At 28.6% G+C, this 20920-nt stretch overlaps 4 protein-coding genes across 6 annotated transcripts in view; 3 read left to right on the forward strand and 1 right to left on the reverse strand.

Moving 5' to 3' along the window:
• LOC135960969 (ubiquitin-conjugating enzyme E2 W) overlaps positions 1-9594 on the forward strand; it is a 42833-nt gene extending 33239 nt beyond the window's left edge. The window contains exons 2-5 of one of the 3 annotated variants that reach the window (XM_065512398.1): positions 2178-2443; positions 6852-6943; positions 8056-8390; positions 8449-9594. In XM_065512398.1, the coding sequence (XP_065368470.1) occupies positions 2306-2443; positions 6852-6943; positions 8056-8390; positions 8449-8462 (579 nt within the window). In that variant the 5' untranslated portion in view covers positions 2178-2305 and the 3' untranslated portion in view covers positions 8463-9594. Of the gene's footprint in view, positions 1-2034; positions 2444-6851; positions 6944-8055; positions 8391-8448 lie in introns of those variants that run through there. The other 2 variants (XM_065512399.1, XM_065512401.1) reach the window with 2 other exon arrangements.
• A 2969-nt stretch (positions 9595-12563) lies between these two features.
• Positions 12564-14402, forward strand: Prim2 (DNA primase subunit 2). Its single transcript, XM_065513308.1, has 2 exons — positions 12564-12989; positions 13066-14402. Exons 1-2 carry the CDS (start codon positions 12583-12585, stop codon positions 14288-14290), a joined length of 1632 nt encoding a protein of 543 aa, XP_065369380.1. The 5' UTR covers positions 12564-12582; the 3' UTR covers positions 14291-14402.
• Positions 14403-14999: 597 nt separating this feature from the next.
• Mat1 (CDK-activating kinase assembly factor) lies at positions 15000-16115 on the reverse strand. Its single transcript, XM_065511218.1, has one exon. It carries the CDS (start codon positions 16046-16048, stop codon positions 15101-15103), a length of 948 nt encoding a protein of 315 aa, XP_065367290.1. The 5' UTR covers positions 16049-16115; the 3' UTR covers positions 15000-15100.
• Positions 16116-16682: 567 nt separating this feature from the next.
• LOC135960148 (uncharacterized) lies at positions 16683-19103 on the forward strand. Its single transcript, XM_065511373.1, has 3 exons — positions 16683-17272; positions 17356-17720; positions 18466-19103. Exons 1-3 carry the CDS (start codon positions 17136-17138, stop codon positions 19038-19040), a joined length of 1077 nt encoding a protein of 358 aa, XP_065367445.1. The 5' UTR covers positions 16683-17135; the 3' UTR covers positions 19041-19103.
• The last annotated feature ends 1817 nt before the right edge of the window (positions 19104-20920 follow it).

Genomic DNA, 20920 nt, shown 5'->3' on the forward strand with positions numbered 1-20920 from the left:
ATAGAAATAATTTTTATAAAAAAGAAAAACACAACAAAATGTGTGCGTGTGTATGTAGTTATTGGTATTGTTTACAAAAAAGATAAGATAAAACAACAATAATCAAACTATAAAGTATATACAATATATACGTATTTACCTTTGTCTCCAATTAAAAAAATATAAGTAATACGCAGGTTGTGTAAAAATTCGCTATTGCTTAACCCCTTCTGAACCAAGGCTCTAAATCGTTTTATTTTTATTTTTTTATGAAATATTGAAAATAATGACTTCAGGAAGTTATTTACAAAATTTTAACTTTATGGAGGACCTGCAAGGTACCGAAATGGACCTGCAAGGATCCGAAAGGGACCTTGTACCGTTGGGTCAGCATCAGCCAAAAGAAAAAAAATCATGGATTTTTGTTTACATTTTATTAATACATTGATTAGTTTTTCTATTACATTTTCTATTACAAGTCTATTTTATGGTATTTTACGAAAAAGTATTTTTTATCATCACAACATAAATAAACACCACAATGAGAACATGAAAAAATTCCTCGTTATTCTGGGTAAGCGAGTTAACCAATAGGCAAACAATATATGTTATTCCAAAGGTGATAGTGTACTTTTGGGCAAAAAGGGTCAAAATATGTTTTGTTTTCATTTTGAAAGCTTATTATTGTGATGATACTTATAAGTACCGTCGGTCGACAAAGGTCCATTATTGTAATTGAGTTTATTGAAATCTACAGAACTTAAAGTTTAAATGAATACCACCTTGGTTTAACAAGAATTAGAGGCATTACTCCATGAAGATTGTTGTAAATCTCAACAAGAGCTTCCAAAATCATCGGAAGCTTCCCAAACCTAAATTTCAAAGCGTTTGCGAACAACAGGATTCATACAAAAGCTGGGAAATTGGGTAACGATTTTGCATGTCCACAATGATGCTTGAACTCTATAAAAGAAAAGCTATATTGTCTTAGAATCGTATGAGGCCCCAGAATATACTATATACTAATATGGTTCTGCGACAAATATTTGAATGTGTTACACACGGTATGATCAAATCAATATACCCCCATCTTTTTTGATGGTGGATAAAAAAAATAATATAATAAACCCCAACCCCTATGTGTAACATATTAAACAGTGTAATCTCTAAAAAGTTCCAACAATTTTTGTAAATAATGATAAAACTACATATATCTAAATGACTAAGGCCACTTAAATAGCTATTAATTAAATTAGATAACATATTTTCTTAACACATTGACTGCCAAGGCACTTTCAGCAAATAAGATGCTGGGGGCCACAGCATTTTCTTTGCGTAATCTCATCGAAAACGTCAATATTGGAATTTAGCCTACTGTCAGAAATATTTACTGCTTAGAAACAGATTTTTTTTATAAATAAGAGGGTCTTACGAAATGGCGAAAAATAATTTTTTATGGGATACTGAGTCAGAAAAAATACTCAGTACAAGTTCAGAAAGTGATGAAGAATGTGAAGATTACAGTTTTGATGAGGAACTTCCAGATAACATCGAAAAAATTCTTAAAATCCAGCACTATTGTCTGACATGGCTAGAGAGAATAAAAGTCGTGCCGGACATATGTGTCCGACGTGGCGTAAACCGTATAGTGCTGTGTCACACATATGTGTCCGACGTGACAGTCAATGTGTTAATAAGCAACATTTATTAAACAACCCTCGTTCATATTTACCATCTAAAATATACCGCACTATGGAGTTATATTTTTGCAAAAACAATCAATAAAAAAACAAATTGTTGAAATATGAGCATATTTTAATAAGGCAAAAAAAATAATAATAATAAAAAAGAAAACTGTGTTTTAAGCATTTTGTGTTTTTTCAGTATTGTAAATATTTTGTTTTTGATAGCGCAAAATAGCAAAAAAATAAATAAATAAAACAAATACAAATAGTATACATATTCAAGTATATATTCATATAAAAAATAACACCACATTTGTTTCTATTTTTTTCATACAAATAGAATTTAGAATTTATTCTCTTATTGCAAGTAAAACATTAAACAACGTGCAAGTAAACAAGTGCTATTAATTTGAAAAATACAAAAAGAATTTTCACTTTTTTAAAACAAATTGTCTTATAGAGTACATCTGTAAATAAATTTACAAAAATTATTACAATTTTTTCATAATATAGAAGTTTTTGCTTGAAAATAAAAATGTCATATGCAAATTAAATAAATTATAAATTAAAAGTGTGTTAATTACTTTTAAATTTATTAAAAATAAATTAAATAAACTACCAAGAAAAAGTGAACTATAAACATGTCGAAAATTGTTAAATTATTCAAAAGTAAAAAAGACAAACCGCCAAAAGCGGAGATTATAACGGAGCCAAAGGAACCGCAACAACCATTAACAAAATGTGGAAAACCTTTAATTTTGGACAACACACGCTGGGAGGCAAGTATAAAAAATACCTCAAATTAAAAACGATTCCAATTGGTTAATTTCTTTTCTTGTTCTCAAATGCTTAGTCATGAACAAAATAAAATTAATGATATCTTTATTTAAATCATTGATAACTATAGGTGATTTTTATAGGAATTTAAAGTTTTTAAATACTGTATTAGAAAAAATCATAAAATACACCAAATATTCCAATCTACTTACAATTTGTCTGTTATTAGGTCATATTGTCATAATGTCGTAAAATATTTTTTTAGTTAAAACAAATTCTTCTTGTGCTGCAAACAAAAAATGTGTTATTTTATGACAAACCAATAAACATATTTAAAAATTCTTATTAGTTTATAACTTTTTTGTTTGAAACCCAACAAAAATTTGTTTAAACTAAAAAAATATTTTATAACATTATGAAAATACGTCCTAATAGGAGACCGTTTGAATCCCCCAAATATGTTTTTGTAAATATATATTTAAGTAGAAATTTGTGACCGATTAGGGTACAAATAAATAAATAAAAATAAAAGTTGAATGACAAATCTATACAATGAATCGTAAAGAGTGATTGAAGTTTGCCCTAAGAACATGAACTTTGTTTACTCCAATCAATCATTTATTATATAGGTATATAAGGGAAATCAAATATTTTTGAGAATTGTATTTCTTTGTTTTTTCGAAATTTAAAAAAAAATCTGTCATACACATCGATAGGCCCAAAAAAAACTGTTAAATCTAGTCTCAACCTTTAAAGTTGTCGGTCGATCGTTTCTTTTTAAATTTAAAACAAGTGAGAGAGCTATATTCGGCTGTGCCGAATCTTATTACCCTTCACCAATTTATACAAATTTTAAATATTTTTAGATAAACAAAATTTATTTTTTTGTTGTTTTTTTCATTTTTTGTAAAATTCTTTTTTTCCAATTGTTATTTTAAAATTTTAAATTTAAACATTTTTTTTTTTATTTAAATTTAAATTTTTTTGTTTGTTTTTTCAATTTTTTTTTTTTTTTGGTGAAAAAATACGGATTAAAATTTTTCCGATTTTGACCCATTGTAGGTCCAACACGTAGGTCTTATACACGTCGTTGCAAAGGTCTTTGAAATATTATGATTAGATATCCATATTGTCTATATTAATGACTTAGTAATAGGTCAAAAATTGGTAAAAAATCGAGGTTGTCCTGGTTTTTTAATAATATCTCAGCCATTTGTACACCGATTTTGCTGATTTTAACTAGGAAACTTCTTGAAAGCATGTCTGACAGAATTATTGATTTGGATCCCGAAGATATCTGGGGTCTTCAGAAAATTTATTTCAACAGACGAAGAGACAGACAGACATGGATTAATCGACTCCGCTGTCTATAAGGATCCAGAATATATACACTTTATAGGGTCGGAAAATTATATTGTGGAAATTACAAACGGAATGACAAACTTATACATACCCTTCTCACGAAGGTGAAGGGTATAAAAAATGGTGAATTTTACTTAAAAAAACATATTTTCATTAATATTTTCTTTTTTAAAAATAAGGGACAGTAATTTTAATTTTAAAAAATTTCAATAATTTATTTTCGTGAATGATTTCCGGAAGTTGCCTTATATGGAAGCTATGACTAATTAGGACTACTTTCTAAAGAGCAGTACAGAATAAATGTTTAAAGTGACTACTCTCTAGATTACTTAGAGATACTTAAGAGACAATTGTCTTCATGCTAGATTACCTGGGATGTATGAAGTAACCAATTGACTACAAAGAGTACATACATGTCAGATGACCCAAAATATATACAATTGCAGTAATCAGACATTAGGTACAATTACTGTCTATAAAAAATATCTTTTAATATTTCAAATTTATAGGTATTAATGCTAATGTTAAAATCCGCGAAATATTTATTTTAGAAAAACTGAAATTCGCTGCTCTTCAATATAATGAAGGAAAATTATCATGACTAGTTTACATTTTTTTTTAGAAATGTAATTCTTTCTGAGTTTTCTTCTTAAAGTTGCTGTATTATTTCTGTACAGATAAAACAACTTCGTTGTGATTTGTTGCCAATCCAATAATTCGATTATATCCATTGATTTTTTCGATACTTGCTACAGAAAATCAGTTGACAAAGAAGAATTACGACATAAATAACCAAACAAATTCGGTCAATTAGACTGAATTATTTGATTAGCAATAACTCCGGTTATTAGCTCTGTGTGACAAAATCAGTGAAATATTTACTTACAGCAGAAAAAATTAAGAATATTTTACTTAAATTTTTGTCCGGCAAAAGTTATTAAGGCATTGAATTAAAGATCGTTCGATCTATATAAGTTCCAAATTTCTTTACGATTTATAAATTCGTTCGAATTTTACACTAATTCGAATATGAAATTTTAGATTTTGAAGGTAACTGTTATTCTGAAAATTGATGGAATAAATTTTTTCTCTAAAATGTTTTTTGTGTTATTGTCGTTCGGAGCTCTTATTTAGGTATGTACAGTTTTCTGTGAGTCTGTCGATTTAATATATTTTTAATTTTTATCTCAAAACTAGTAATTGACCCTATATAACATTATTAGAAAGTAACAAAGTTAATGATTTTAAATTATTTATTTAATCGTGGGAAACCATTATGAAAATTTTGTTGCCAATGAAATACAAACTAGAATAATAGATGCACTGATTCATAAACATATAATCAGAATGCTTGATTTATCACTATTTTCAATTCGTTTTAAAGTGATTGTAAACTAGAAAATTTGTATTTTATTTGAAATTAATTATAAATATGATTTGTGTGCATTTAATTAATAAATTTCTATTGCCATGCAATCGGTATGGTTTAACCTTTTAATCAGTACATCAAAAGATTATTAAATTTGTGTTGCAAAATATAAATTTTGTATTTATTTTAATCACCAGGTCATACTGTCCTTTACTATTAAAAACATGATTGTAAACACGTATACGGTCTTCTAAATTGCAATGTTAAATGTGTGATTTTAGTTTTAATAAAAATTTATTAAAATAAAGTAAACAATATAAATATTTACAATCCGTGTGGGTTATTCCGGTAACAATGGGACTTATATGATCAACTTTATCATTTTCATCGAAACGACAGAAATAACAGGCATGGTATTAAAGAAATTGTCATAAACATTGAAAACTGATAATAAAAAGTATTAAAAGAATAGCAATAGGTTGTTTGTTTTAATTTATATATGTATGATAACTTATGTTCAAATATCTATGGAAATTGTAGTAGATTAAGTAGAGTTTATTTATTTACACTCCGTTTTATATCTATACTAACGTAATAGTTAGTTGAAATTGTGGAGTTCCTATAAAGCAACACTAAACACGAATATTTATGTTAATTACATATTTGAAAATTTTTTTAATTTTTTTAATTTTTTTTAAAAATTGAATTTGCATCACGAATGTATTTTTTAAAAACAAATATTATCTTTCAACTACATGATAAATCAATAAAATCCGACATCAGCTTTATAAGATAAGAATATTTAAAGATACACAATATGTCATTTCTTCGTCAGTTTTCCGATTTCAAAAAAATTACAAATATAGAATCTCCTCGTCGAGCATTACTTCGTCGTAGCTATCAATTATCTTTTATAACGTCGAGAGATATTCGCATTTGAAAATTAAATTTTCAAAATTTTTACTCACCCTACTTTCTCCATTTTGCCTTTATTGGACTAACAAATTCAAAACATAAACTCGACAACATGTTATTGCCGATAGGTGTGATGATTTGTTGTATTTTTGTTTCCCAAATCGGAATGGCTCTTCTCTATGTACAATTCTCTATGCATTTGATTTTAGCCTATTTATTGAATATTTGTATTTGCCATTCATGGTGTTTAAATGGACGATCTTGAAAATATCAAAATTAAATTCCAAAAATATATAAATGCAATATGACACTTTGGTGTCATAATTATGAAGCGGACTGTGTTAAGTACTTTTGTGTTTTTTATCGAGAGACTAATTAAAAAAATAAAAGTACTTACAGTAAAAAATACTCTAACAATCTTATCTAATCAAATTAAATTAAAACAAAAACAAACAAGCCCATTGACGTAGTCTATCTAACAAAAATTTTTCATTTATTTTTTTTGCCAAAAAGGCTTTAATTAAAAAAATACATTAACATTGATTTAAACCATATATATTTATATATCTAAGTATTTGTAAATTTTCAAATAATATGTCATCACTCGTACCACAAAAATTAAATATCAAAAGTAATTAAATTTTTAACAATGACGTCAAATATAACGTGATGAATATAAGTGGAAATCTATTATTATGACTAATTTTATTATAAACAATTATTAGATACATCATAGTATTAATAAAATGTATTTTTCTTTACAGAAAAGACTACAAAAGGAATTGATGTCATTGATTAAGGAGCCGCCACCAGGAGTTTCAGTCGATACTGACAGTATAGCCACCAACTTAACAGAGTAAGTAATTAATTAACCATTCTACGAAAGCATTTTAAAACTTATTATTCTTATGGGGATATTCCCCTAAATTTAGGTGTTCGATTAGCTATGTTAATGAATTTCACTAATTGGATTTGAATTTAACATTTAGGCATCATTTTTATTCTAAATGTACTTTAACTCTAGAGGTTAAATATAATTTTTTTGTTAGTCTTAATTTTAAATTTACTTTTAGTTTTAAAATAGTATCATTATCCACATAAAAATTTACATTACTTTAATGTGTTAAAATGCCTATATATGCATTGGAATGTTAAAGGTATGGTCACACATGGCAAATATTTACTCAGAAAAGCATGACCACTTTTTTAGCATAAATTTGTTTTACGTTGTTTACTCTTACAAGTGTTTTGTAAGATCAAACAGCATCAAAAAAAAAAACTAAATATTTATTTTGATTCATCATAAGTGACCTTACCTTAAGTCATTATTTTAACTCACCCAGCATTTGAAAATTGAAAATTGCTGTATTTAAGGAAAACATTGACTATTTTTAAAACTGCTGCACAGTGATGTCATTGGAGGCAAGAACTTACCACAAGCGCTTGCAAATATGGAGTTATATAAGTCATTGTCATGATCCCTTGCAAAAAATGACTTAAACACGTTCGGTTTCAAATAGGCGCTTAAATCTATATAAATATATAAATGTCTTTGTAAGTTTGTTTGTTGGTTTGTTTATTTGTTTGAGCATCACGCCTAAACGGCTGAACCGATTTTATTGAAATTTAGAACGTAGATAGATCCTTACTGGGAAGCGTCAATAGGCTATATATTTTTTATTTTACTACGACAGGGGTAGCGAAGCGCACCGGGTCAAGATAGTATTACATATATTACAGAATGTCTTTAAATTATATTTAATTTATTTTCTAAGGCCGGGTAACTTATTAAATTTTAAACATAGTTTATGTTAATCTACTGAATCTATTTGATGGCAGAACTAGTCATTCAAATGTAAGTCACATAGATTAAAGATATTACCTTATATATACACTTAAGTTTTCCTTATCATCAATTATATTTGTAAATTATAAAAAGGCTCAATATAACAATAACTTTTCTTTTAGATGGAAAATAAACATAGATGGTTTCGAAGGAACTCTATATGAGGGTGAACACTTTCAGCTATTATTTAAATTCAATAATAAATATCCATTTGACTCGCCGGAAGTTACATTTATTGGCAATAATATACCAGTACATCCGCATGTCTATTCAAATGGTCATATCTGCCTTTCAATATTAACAGAAGACTGGTCACCGGCCCTATCCGTTCAGTCGGTGTGTTTAAGCATAGCATCAATGTTGAGCAGTTGTCGTGAAAAGAAACGTCCCCCAGATAATACCCTATATGTGAAGACATGCAATAAAAATCCCAAGAAGACTAAATGGTGGTACCATGGTATGTTTACATTTAATAAATTTAAAACAAATGTTTAATCAGTTCTTTTTATTTGTAGATGATTCTGTTTAGTTATTTGATAAATTAGAGCCCATTGTATGGGCCGTACTGTGTTATCCGTTCGAGGTGCTGAGTCATGAGTTAAAACAACAAATCAATGAAATCACTATTAAGCATAAATTGTCTGTGAAAAAATTTCGCCAGCGTTTAAAAAAGTTACTGTTAAAACGTTTCAAAATCAATAGAAAAACGTTTGTGAAATTAAAAACACATAAAAAACACATAATTACATAATATTACACATATATATTTATGTTACGTTTCTATTAAGGTCATGTACTATTATTTATATATCTTAAAAATAAAAAATCATACCCATTCATACATCAAAATTTAAAATTACATATTCGAAATTCAAAAGATCTTAAAAATAGCAACTACATAAAAACAAAAATCAATTATACTTATTCATGAATATATAATATATAGAATCATAATATAAAATAATCTTATTTTATTTTATATACCATACTTACATACATACATACATACATATAGACACGTATACATATATACATACGCATTCGTGTAAAAATAATTCTAATGCAGAAATAATATAAAATGTTTTTAGTGTTTAAAACTATTTAAAAGCAAAACAAAAGATAAAAAAAGAAAATAAAAAACCGCAATTATTTTTAAATTATAATATCTAATTATTGTATCTATGATTTTGTTGCTTTAATCGAAAGTATTATTCATTCAAATGCATACATGAATTAAAGCTATAATTATGGGATGTTGTGTATACATTTTTATTTTATTTTTCTTTTAAATACTATCCTTATTAACTATCTATCTATCAACATAAATATATTGTGTTTTGGCTAAAAATTAATAAGAATAAAAAACAATGCTGCCACATTCCAAATTAATTATTACACAAATGTTCTTATTGTAAATACATATACATATATATAGCAACAAAATCATATTAGTATTTATTATAAAAAAAATTAACAAACGAAATGTAAAACGTTTCTAAAATCATAAAAATGTACCTTGTTTCTTCTCTTCATTTTTTTCGAGTTTCTCATATGCACACTCATTTCATTTATTCCTTAATAAATTATAGTTATGACTTATAAAGTTTAAGTAAATACATAATTAATTATGATTAATAATAAAAACAAACAAACAAACCTAATTTAATTGAATTATTTCAACTTAACCGCTCTCCTGCAGGTACGTCTTTGATTTCAAACATTTAAAATAAAAAAATCCATAAAATTTATATGTCAAACATATGATATTTCACATCATAGATACCATTTTATAAGTAGTTATAAGATGTTATGTGGTCCTAAGATAATGCATATGGGGCATTTCATGTCAAACAAAAGCTTAGATATTTTCATTGAAGACCCTTTTGGTCGCTTAGTGGGATGCGAGTGGGGTATCTATCAAAATAAATATTTTGTAACTCAAGACATAAAATTGTTTACCCTTTTTTTACCTTTTTTTAATTTTTTTTTTACTCAAAATAAATCAATTCCTTTAAGATATTTTTGGTCGCTTAGTGGGATGTGAATGGGATATCTATCAAAATAAATATAATAAGTTACATGGATAAGAAAAAACACCTGCTTGGCCAAAATGTCAAATTTTTACCCCCTCTAACTCAGAGAGTTCTCGACCGATCTTGTTGAAAAATTGTGTATGAATCCAATAGAACCTAACCGATTGGAAAACATCGATTTCAAAAGTTGGTTCACTTGATATGAAATGCACCATATATGTATATATGAAGGGTGTTTTTTTAAGACCGATAGATCTTGAAATTGTAAAAAATAACACAAAAAAGTAAAAAGTTTTTTTGGCATTAACAATTGAAAATGATTTTGGGTTATTGCCAGCGCATTCTGGACGTCCAATTTTGGGCCACATTTTCGAGCATTGCTGGCCGTTGGAACACTTTCGTTTACACCGGCAATATTATCTTCATTTCGCACATTCCTTCGACGTATTGGTGTTATTTCATTAATTAGAGAGTATGTGATATGAAATCTATCCACAGTTCGACGGATGGCTTGCTCAGATGCACGATTATGTGCGCCATAAAAATCATGAAGTCGTCTTTATGTTGCTCGAATAGATGACTGATTTGTAAAGTAAATTTGGATAATTTGGTAGCCTTTTTGAAGCGTCAATCAATTCATGACGATTTGCCGGAATATACTGATCATAAATGTCAAAAAGTGAGCGCAGTATGATAATTCGTTTGACAGTTAACCCTTTCGTATAATTTATATCGGACTTAAAAAAACACCCTTTACAATTAAACAACAAATTTGTAAGTATTTATATAAATGAATTGTTCAAAAATCACCACTGAGGTAAATTTTAACTTTAGCCAAAATTTAGACAGCTTTCAAAATATTAATATTAATTTTGTATGCCCCAATATGTTCATAAATATTTTTAAAAGTTTTTTGGAATTGTGGGATTCTTAATAACAAATCAAAATAGTCTATATTCCAGTAAAATTTCATTAAAAAAGATACATAAACAAAAAATTTATTGCATTCTAAAAATTTAAATTTTTAAAATTAACACAGTTAACAAAGTAAACGAAAGTTTTACATTTTTAACAGAAAAAGATTTGTAAAAATCGGTTATAAAATGGCTAAGTTACGGTAGTTTAAAGTCAGGAGCTCCCCAACTAAAGCTAAATACAGAAATTAAAAAACCAAAAATTTTTTTTAAATTTAAAAAAAAAGAATTTTAAATTTACAAAAAAATAATTTGAAAATTTTAAAATAACAATTCGAAAAAAAAATTTACAAAAAATTAAAAAAACAAAAAAATTTGTTTACCTAAAAATATTTATAATTTGTATTTTGAAGTATAATTTGGTGAAGGGTATATAAGATTCGGCACAGCATTTTTATTTATTTACGTGTTTTGGAAAGCCACTAAATAAGAAAATAACAAATTTGTTAAAGAAGGTTTCTGTTTAAAAGTAAATATATGGAACAATTTTAAAATCAGTTTCAAAAGAACATATGTACTTACGATATTTGAAAGCAGCAAATTTAAACAAATCGTTATTTCACTACATTTGCTAATCAACAAAGTACTTACCGAAGTGATCGAGAAAAACTATAAATGTGTATTTCCGAACTCCATAAAACATAATTGCTATATGAGAACCCCTGTATATTTTTGGTGTATTAGAGTGTAATCAGTTAAATTTTTGTATCCCTTATTTGTGCAAGAAATCGTCTATAATTTTTTTTTAAATTACATATTAAAATAATTTTTTACATTTCTTCCTACACATTGATATATAATATTTTTTTAGTTGTTAATTAAAAAAAATATTTCAAACAATTCGGGAATGATTTGGATCCGCTATTAGTAAAACAGCAGACTAATGTAGATAAAAAAAACGAAATTTTATTTTCAAATGCGAACATCTCGTTAACTATAAGATATAATATATATCGATGTTTTTTAGATCTATTTTAATCTCTTAAAATGCTATTTATACCGAAATCTGGTTTAGCGACAGTCGCTTAATTCTAATCATTGCCTTCTCTTTTGTTGTGGTTTGCCGACAGCCGGTCAAAAAGTGATTTATTTGTGCAAAATATACCTAATAATATTTACGCAATAATACCAAGAGTCGAATATAAATTTTGAGAATAATACAACAAATGTGATTTCAATACAGAAAAAAGTTTTGGTTAAAAAAATGTTTGTGAACTACGAGCATGTAGAAAATGATCATAAAATGCAAGTGTATTACTGTGGATTCCTTTAGCATCCTATTCAACTAAAATATTTATAATAAAGCTATTGAGTTTTATGAAACCTAGTGCAAATACTTTTTAATTCTGATTTAATTTTTTAGTGAACTGAGCTCAAATATAATAAATAATTTCAAAGCTTTGTCTTATGTGGATTTTTAACTATTTAATAGTACGTGGAACATAATTTTTTAAAATTTAACGACATATTAAAATAAGAAATATACATCATAAAATAATCTGGTATCACTTAACAAATACTTTTTAATTTGTCACAAACTTGGCATCACCGACAACTAACGAAAATTGGCGCTTTTTTTGTTGTTGATCAGTGATTTTTACAAGAAACAATAATTTGCAAACAAGAATTAACATAAAAATTAATGGATTTTAGAAGAAAAACAAAAACTCGTCTAGAGTACAAGCCAGAATATGAAAATCTGGAACAGAAATATCCACACAATGTACTTTTGTACCGTTTGCCACCAATTGATGACATACAAATCCAGGAATTTGAAGAATTATCGCTGGAACGTTTAAAAGTGTTGCGAATCTTGGAGCAAGCACACACGAAAAATTTGCGTTTATTGTCGGATGATTGGAAGGAGTATGTTCACGCAGAACTCTCCCGAGAAGGCTTAAAAGGTTATTTGCGTTTGTGTACCAATGGCGGGGCAACAGCGGTTAATAATGCAAGCAAACATGAGTTTGAGCTTCAGGCCAGGCGTCGGGATTACATATCACATTTTATATTGAGATTGGTTTATTGTCGTACAATGGAGTTAAAGCGGTATGTTTCTCTGGTGAAGGTTTTCATAAATATGTACTTACAATATCATATGTATTTTTGATCTATACATTTTTAGTTGGTTTTTGGCACGTGAAATGGAGCTTTTCAAATATAAATTTTCTACAATGTCTCCGGCAGAAATTAAACATTTTCTAGAGTTGCACAAATTAGATTATGCACCCTTGAACCAGGAACAAAAGAATGAGGTCAAAGATGGTCTTTTCGAAAGTACTATGGGACAGAGTGTGGCGAAGATCGAAATGTTGGACTTTTATAAAGTACCTTTTACGCAGGTTTTAGACTTGGTTAGATCTCGTCGTTGTTATTTAAAAGATGGTCAGGCATATGTTAACACAAATGATTTTATTTCAATTGTGGCCGTAAAACAAATGGATGAAATTGAACATGGCCTTCAGGCGGCCCAACGTTCAATCAGAGATGTAGAAACAGATGAGCGTCTATTTCATCTACTTAAGTCATTGCACACTTCATATACGGGTAAAGATTATACAGTTAGTAAAAATGCAAGTGTTCCCATTGAATCTTTGGACCAACTTGCCAAAAAATCATATCCATTATGTATGCGAGCTTGTCATGACCACATACGCTCCACCCATCATATCAAGCATGATGGTCGCATGCAGTATGGCTTGTTCCTTAAAGGTATTGGCGTGACATTGGAAGATTCTATTCGGTTTTGGCGCGAAGAATTCTGTAGAAAAATTGATCCCGAAAAGTTTGCCAAAAGTTATCAATACAACATTGAGCATAATTATGGCAAAAAGGGTTCCATGGTCAACTATACACCCTATTCGTGCCTTAAAATTATTCAGGAAAACGCTGTTCCCGGCAGCGTGCACGGTTGTCCATATAAAATTTACGATCAGACAACATTAAAGAATAAATTGGCTGGTGCAGGTTTATCGTCAGTCCATGTTCAGGAAGTTATGAGTTATGTAGCCAAGGGTCACTATCAATTGGCATGTGGTAAATTTTTCCAAATCACACATGAATCGTCAGAGGATGTGGCCATTACGCATCCCAATCAATACTTCGAACAGAGCCAAATTGTGCAAGGAAATCGTATTGTAGAGAAGAAGCCGGGAAACGTACAGCGTAAGACAATTAAAAGTAGCCAGTCAATGAACGAAACTACCATGTTTATGAATAACGATGATGATGATGAGCTGTGGAATTTAATTGAAGAACCAAAAGATACTGCCAGCTGTACGCAGCAATCAACAACAAATACCCTAATAGATTGGGATGATGATCTAGATCTAACAGCTATTGAATGCTGAAAGGGCTATCGTTATTATTTATACACATATATTTCGTAGAATATAAATTAGTACTCCTAAATAAAAGTTTAAAATGATTCATCTACATATGTATCTATTATATAAAAATGAATGTATGTCTGTTTATTTTTTGTTTGTTTGACTGTGACTTACAAGAGAACAAACCACTGGACCGATCCTTTTGAAATTTTGACTGGATGTTTCTCTATATCTGGAAGGAACAATAGGCTACTTTTTATTTTGAAATTTCAAGAGGACGTGGTACTTTCCATATAAAGTAAATAGTTATTCGGGGTTGTCATAGAATCCAATCATTGTCGAAAACGACACAAAAAGTACATTGGTCTCGTGAAATCGAAATTTATCGGTTTTGTATTCGATCTAGAATTAAATTCTTTATCGATTAAACAAATTATATCTGCAGACCTATAATTGTGACAGTCTTCAAACTTTTATACGAATCAATTTCTTATCAGTAAATAGTAAATAGTTATTTTCGAATATTTGGAGAACTATAATCGTAAAAGTATCTAAACTTTGTTCTCTTATCATTTTACATAATTTGTGATGGTTTGTACATTTCGATTTGGGCATAAATAAATCAGCTTGCATTTTAATAATTTTTTTCCTCCCAATTATGTTTTCTTGTGATTTGCGACAGTGAATTCTAATAATTGAATATAGGAAAAGATTAGTCATATCATAGAAGTTAGCTCTGTAGTTTAATAAAATCATTCTTTATTCAACAGAACAGAAAATCCAATTTCATATTTAAGAACTAAAATATCCCACCCCTTGAATACCTAAACATTAGTACGTTATGGAACCATGAAACAAGCCCTGCATTGCCTCGAGAAGTGCTCGCTGACATGCGTATGTTGCTCGATAGCCACCTGCCCTTTCGATAGAATTTTCTGCTCTTACATGCGACATATAGCCTTTGGTTTCAATTTCGTATACTGGTGGAATCGGCGGACCTTCCACGTATAGTAAGGGAGTTTCATGTATGTACAAAGGACCTTCTTCAACTTTTGGCACTGGCAGAAATTGATGATCAGCGGAACGACCAAATTTAACGCCACTCGAAAATTGTGAAGCTGGCTTTGGAGGTGGCAGCTGTTTTTCTTCCTCCCGTAATTTTTCCACTTTCTCTGCAAATTCACTGACAATGGCTGATGCATTTTTGCCACTACACATTAATTCATCTATTAAGGCTTCCTTCTCTCGTGCTTTCTTTTTCTTTTGTTCAGCTTCCAAGTCTAGTAGTTCTTGCCGTCTGGCTTCCTCTTGAGCTTTTTCCAATTCCAGCATTTCTTCCAACTCATACTCCTCACGACCCATTCGAGTTTTATTACGCTGTATTATATCGCGATTCTCTTTTTTGTATTGTTCAATACGTTTATTTGTACCAATTATATCGATGTTGTTACAGAGATTGTATATTATAGATTCAATCTCTTCCAAATAATCGTTGTATTCTAGTAATGAATTGAAGTCTTCTTCTTTTTTGTTGTAGTCTCTTAGTATACGTTTTCGTATGTCCACCTCTTTTTCTACCATGGGATCTTCAAAGAGCTGTACACGAAAATTGTTTCGTCGTAGTGGTACCATACATTCTGGGCATGACCCGGAACCTTTTAAAAACAGAAGATCCACACATGATTCACACAATGTATGCCCGCATACATTCACCATCAACTTTAGGGATGGATTACGATACTTTGTTGTTTTACAACGTGGACAGGCCTGATCATCCATGGTGTACCGTGTTTTTTTATTAAATTACTCTATTAAAATTTAGTAACTGAATAAAATAATGTTTCTGTTGAAAGAAAATGTTTATTTATTATATTTAGAGATGGCAAAGCATGAAGCAGCTGTTGCAGAATAATCGAAATTTCAAAAGTTATCGCACAATAGCTGAGAATTGCCAACTAGAACAGCTGTAGTGTAGTAACGGAGCAGGATATAAAAAAATAATTTGATTTTATGATGGATTATATAAATACCGGCTTATTTATAATCAGAATTTATCATGATGCAACTAAAGTAAGTCTCACTTTATCTTTTTGTTGCCATAGTAACGGTCTGACCATAAATACAGTTATAAATATTAATAATATTGTACATACTAAAAACTGATTTTATATATTTTGAATTATTTTTTGCACTTTGAAGATATAAAGTTGGCATCACAGACTTTCTATGTTATCAATTTCTATTGAGTGGTATTTACGAGCGTTACAAGAAGAAGATAAAAATATTATCACAAAAGTATACAAATTATTTTTATTAATAATAATATAATAAAAATATTAAAATGGAATCTAAAAAGGACATGATGTTAAGTCTTTTAAATTTATATTTAGCTTATGTTGATGTCAAAAATGGAGGAAAAAAAAAAGAAATCAGACCTAGATATATAACGAAAGTACACCAAAATAGCAGGGCGTTGAACAAAGACAGTACAACAAGGAACACGATATTGCCTGCTGCAAAAAAACCAATATCAGAACAAAATGAGGTGGTACAAACTGGGAACACGATATTGGCTGCCGCAACAAAAACCATAACAGAACGAAATGAGGTGGTACAAACTGGGAACACGATATTGGCTTCTACAACAAAATCAATAACAGAACAAAATGAGTTGGCTCAAACTGTCCAGTTGGAAAATACACCAACAAATAAGAAAATAACTCTTAAAAAAACGAATAAAGGAAAAGGAAAGAAAAACGATGACCCAGACCGAAAACGACGCGTACGAAGATGGGCCATTCGTCCAATAAACCGGGATCGAGCAATAACTGGATTCCATCGAAAGGTTTTTGCAAATATAAAAAAAATGAGTCAAGAACAATTTTTTGTACATACTAGAATGTCCAAACCTATGTTTGATTGGTTGCTATCATTTACTAAGAGCTCTTTGAATAAAAAAAGGCAAAGGGTTTTGGCAGAAGAAAGACTTGTAATTACATTAAAGTAAGTATTGCAAATAACTTATATGTACATATCATATGTAGGTATGTTTACATAGTGGTAAAAATGTCGATAATTTAATTTAGCTATTTAGCATATGGAACGCCTTTACAATCAATTGCCTTTAAACATAAATTGGGTAAATCGACTATTCGAGAAGTTGTTTTGAGTACGTGCAGTGTTTTGTGGAGCTTACTATCGCCTATATACCTTAGTGAACCAACAACTTCCCAATACGCTGACATTGCTGACGACTTTAAAAACAAATATGAAATTCCCAATTGTGTAGGGTTAATCGATGGAAAACATGTGTCCATACGATACCGTGTCATGGATAAGACAACCACTTACAACAAAAGTAATTTGAGCATGATTTTATTGGGAGTATGTGATGCAAAGTATAAATTTACGGCCGTTAGTGTTGAAAACTTCGATAAAAAGAATGAAAATGGTAAGTGATAATTAATAATACACTCGCACAGAAGACTTATTTATAACTTGCTTATAAATAAAAATATTAAAACGAAAAACATCGAAACAAATGACCATATTGGAAAAAAACCAACCATTTATATTGTTTGATGCAATAATTATTAATTTTCAATTGCAATAATCCACAATGTATATCTGTGCAACAATAGTTATTTGGGAACTTGGTTTTTTGTCAAACCGGTTTTTGTAAGACGGTTAACCGGTTTTAATGAAATATATTTCCTAAAGCTCATTCAAACATATTTATAAAAAACGTTGATATAATTTTTAAAAATATTGATTTATTTTATAGAAAATTATAGCATTTGGCAATATTTCGTAAAAGATGTAAAATAATTGCATAAATATAGAGCCTTAAGAATTAAAAAATGCAAAATTTCCGAAGATTTATTACACAATTCTTAACACATTTTCTATTTGCGTCCACAAATAAAAATAAATTTAAGGAGATCTTTTTCATATTATATAAAAATTTAATATAAACCGGTTTTTTGAAGACAAAAACCGAAACCGTATAACAGGTTTTTTTAAAAGACAATAATCAAAACCAGTTTTTTCAAAAACACACTTTTTCGGTTTTTTGGATACTCTAGAACTTATAGAAGTTAACAAACTGAATTCGAATTCGCGTTGCGTATTAATTTATTATACTAAGCCCTTGTATAAACCGTTTATAATATAAATATACAATATTTTATTTACAGCAATATTTCAACTTTCACCTTTTTGGAATGCATTGATTTCGGATAATTTACCTTTGCCGTCAAGTAAACCATTATTTCCATCGTCTTCACACTTTCCCCACTACTTTATTGCCAATACATCGTTACCATTAAGAAAAAACATAATGCGCCCCTATGTGGGAACAGATTTAACCACAGAAAAAACAATTTTCAACTATAATATTTCACGAGCTGGTTCAGTTATTGAAAATAGCTTTGGATTATTGACTGCACGTTGGAGAGTACTTTTAACAACAATTGAATTTTTACCGGAAAGTTGTAAGACAATCATATTGGCATGTGTTGTACTACATAATTATGTTATGGCCAATGACGATGATCAGTTGTATTGTCCCACTAACTTTATAGATCGGGAAGGGGAAGTTGGTAACATAATACTTGGCGAATGGCGCAGCGAGCTTAAAAATAATGGGGATCAACCACTGCCATCTATGGCGACAAATATGGGCAAATCTTGCTTTGAAGCTAATAATTTAAGAGATACATTAGCAAATTATTTTTCAAATGAATCAATATTTTATGATATCGAATTATAATCTTTTAAACTATGACCTATATAATAACAGTAAAAATAAAAATTTTTAATTCTACTATACAAATTGTCAAATAGTATTATTATGAGTTTTATAAATACATTACATATCACAGATTACACAGATAAGAATCAGCTGGTTCCAGTAATTTGGCAATAGAAAACAAAATGACAAAGTGGTTGTGATTTGGAAAGAGGAACAAATATATATCACACTCGATACCTATTGAAAATTAAATTTTGTCACTCGCTCTGCAAACTACAACCATTGAAAAGTGGTTGTAGAACGTCTAAATAACAATACGGCTCGATATTATTTTTTTGAGAACTGTCATTTGAACCATTTCTCAACCATTTGATATTACTTTTTTTACAACTAGTTTGACATTTATAACTCAAAATTAACTATGGTTATTTTCAACATTTAAAATTAAAACAACGTTTTTTTAACATTTTTAGAATTTATTGAATTTATACATTAAGGGGTTAATATTTTTTTTTGTTAAATACAGTTTCTTATATTTGATGTATAACTACATTTTTTATTTATTTTTAATGCATGTTACATTTGATTTTATATTATTTTTTTTTATCTGCACAAATATTATATGTTATTGTATTTTTAAAGCATTTAAATACATATTTTTTAAATTTAGTCTGTTTTTTAAGTTTGTGTTTATACAATTACTAATATTAGTTGGTAGTTAAAAATTGTGTTTTGCTATTTATGCAGTCGTATGTATAAAGTATAATTTTAAACAATTATGAACAAAACAAGAGAATCATGAATATACAACCGATTTTTAACAAAACATAACCCTCAAATTAATTTAGAATTAGTTCAAACAGCATAATGATTTTATTCACCCCTGTTTCAAAACAGTTGAATTAATTAATGAATGAGGCCTTAAATATTTTATGGAAGGAAATAATTTTTAGTTTAATGAAATTGTTTTTTTTTCAACATTGATAGAAAATTTTAATCTGAAAAAAAAACAGAGTAATTAAACATTAGTGAATGAAACTAAAATATTTGCTAGTTTAGTTTCATTCGCTAAATTAAACTATTCCGAACGGAATGTATGTCAGTCCTGTACGATTTCCTAACCAATCCTACAATAATATTCATTCTAAATGCTCATTAATTAATTATAATAACTTTGTTATTAATAGAGTATGAAATTTCAATTTTTTGAATTTTAATATTTCAGTTTAATCTGATATTTTCAGATTAAAACAGAGTAAATGTAAAAAATGACATAATATGTCCAGTCACACATTTTTCTCTTGAGTGGTTTCAATTTCGCAGTTATTTTCCAATTGAAGAAGCAAAATACAGAATTATTTCCAATTTCGATCTGAAGGACATCTGTGACATCTCTTATTTTGTATAATAATAAATTGATCTATCTTCACTTTTCACCAAAATATTTTAATCATTACTATAATAAAGTCGTTGAATCAGCTAATATTAATTCCATAAATACGACAGCAGTTGCAAATAAGTTTTTAATAACCGGCACATATTAACAATTTTCAACCGTATTCAGAATAAAGTAAAAACGTGAGTTAACTAATTAGTGAGTAAATTATCATAATGGAAAGGTATAAAATTCTTCACTATCATTTCGAATTTGTATCTTAAACTGTGGCCAAATTATCGCATTCGATATCGAGTAAAATTTATCGTAATTTTCTTATTTGAGATTATGGCATTCGATATTAAGCAAGAAATTTATTACATTTTATCATAATTTCAATATTGAAATCATTATCAGTATTATATTTTCATATTTATGATAGTTGTCATCATTAGTTATATTACCCTGGAGACCCTGATCTGTTTTGTTTTGTAATAATCTGGCCCATCACACATTTTTTTCG

This window comes from Calliphora vicina, chromosome 5 (assembly GCF_958450345.1).
Source record: "Calliphora vicina chromosome 5, idCalVici1.1, whole genome shotgun sequence".
Lineage (NCBI taxonomy): Eukaryota > Metazoa > Arthropoda > Insecta > Diptera > Calliphoridae > Calliphora > Calliphora vicina.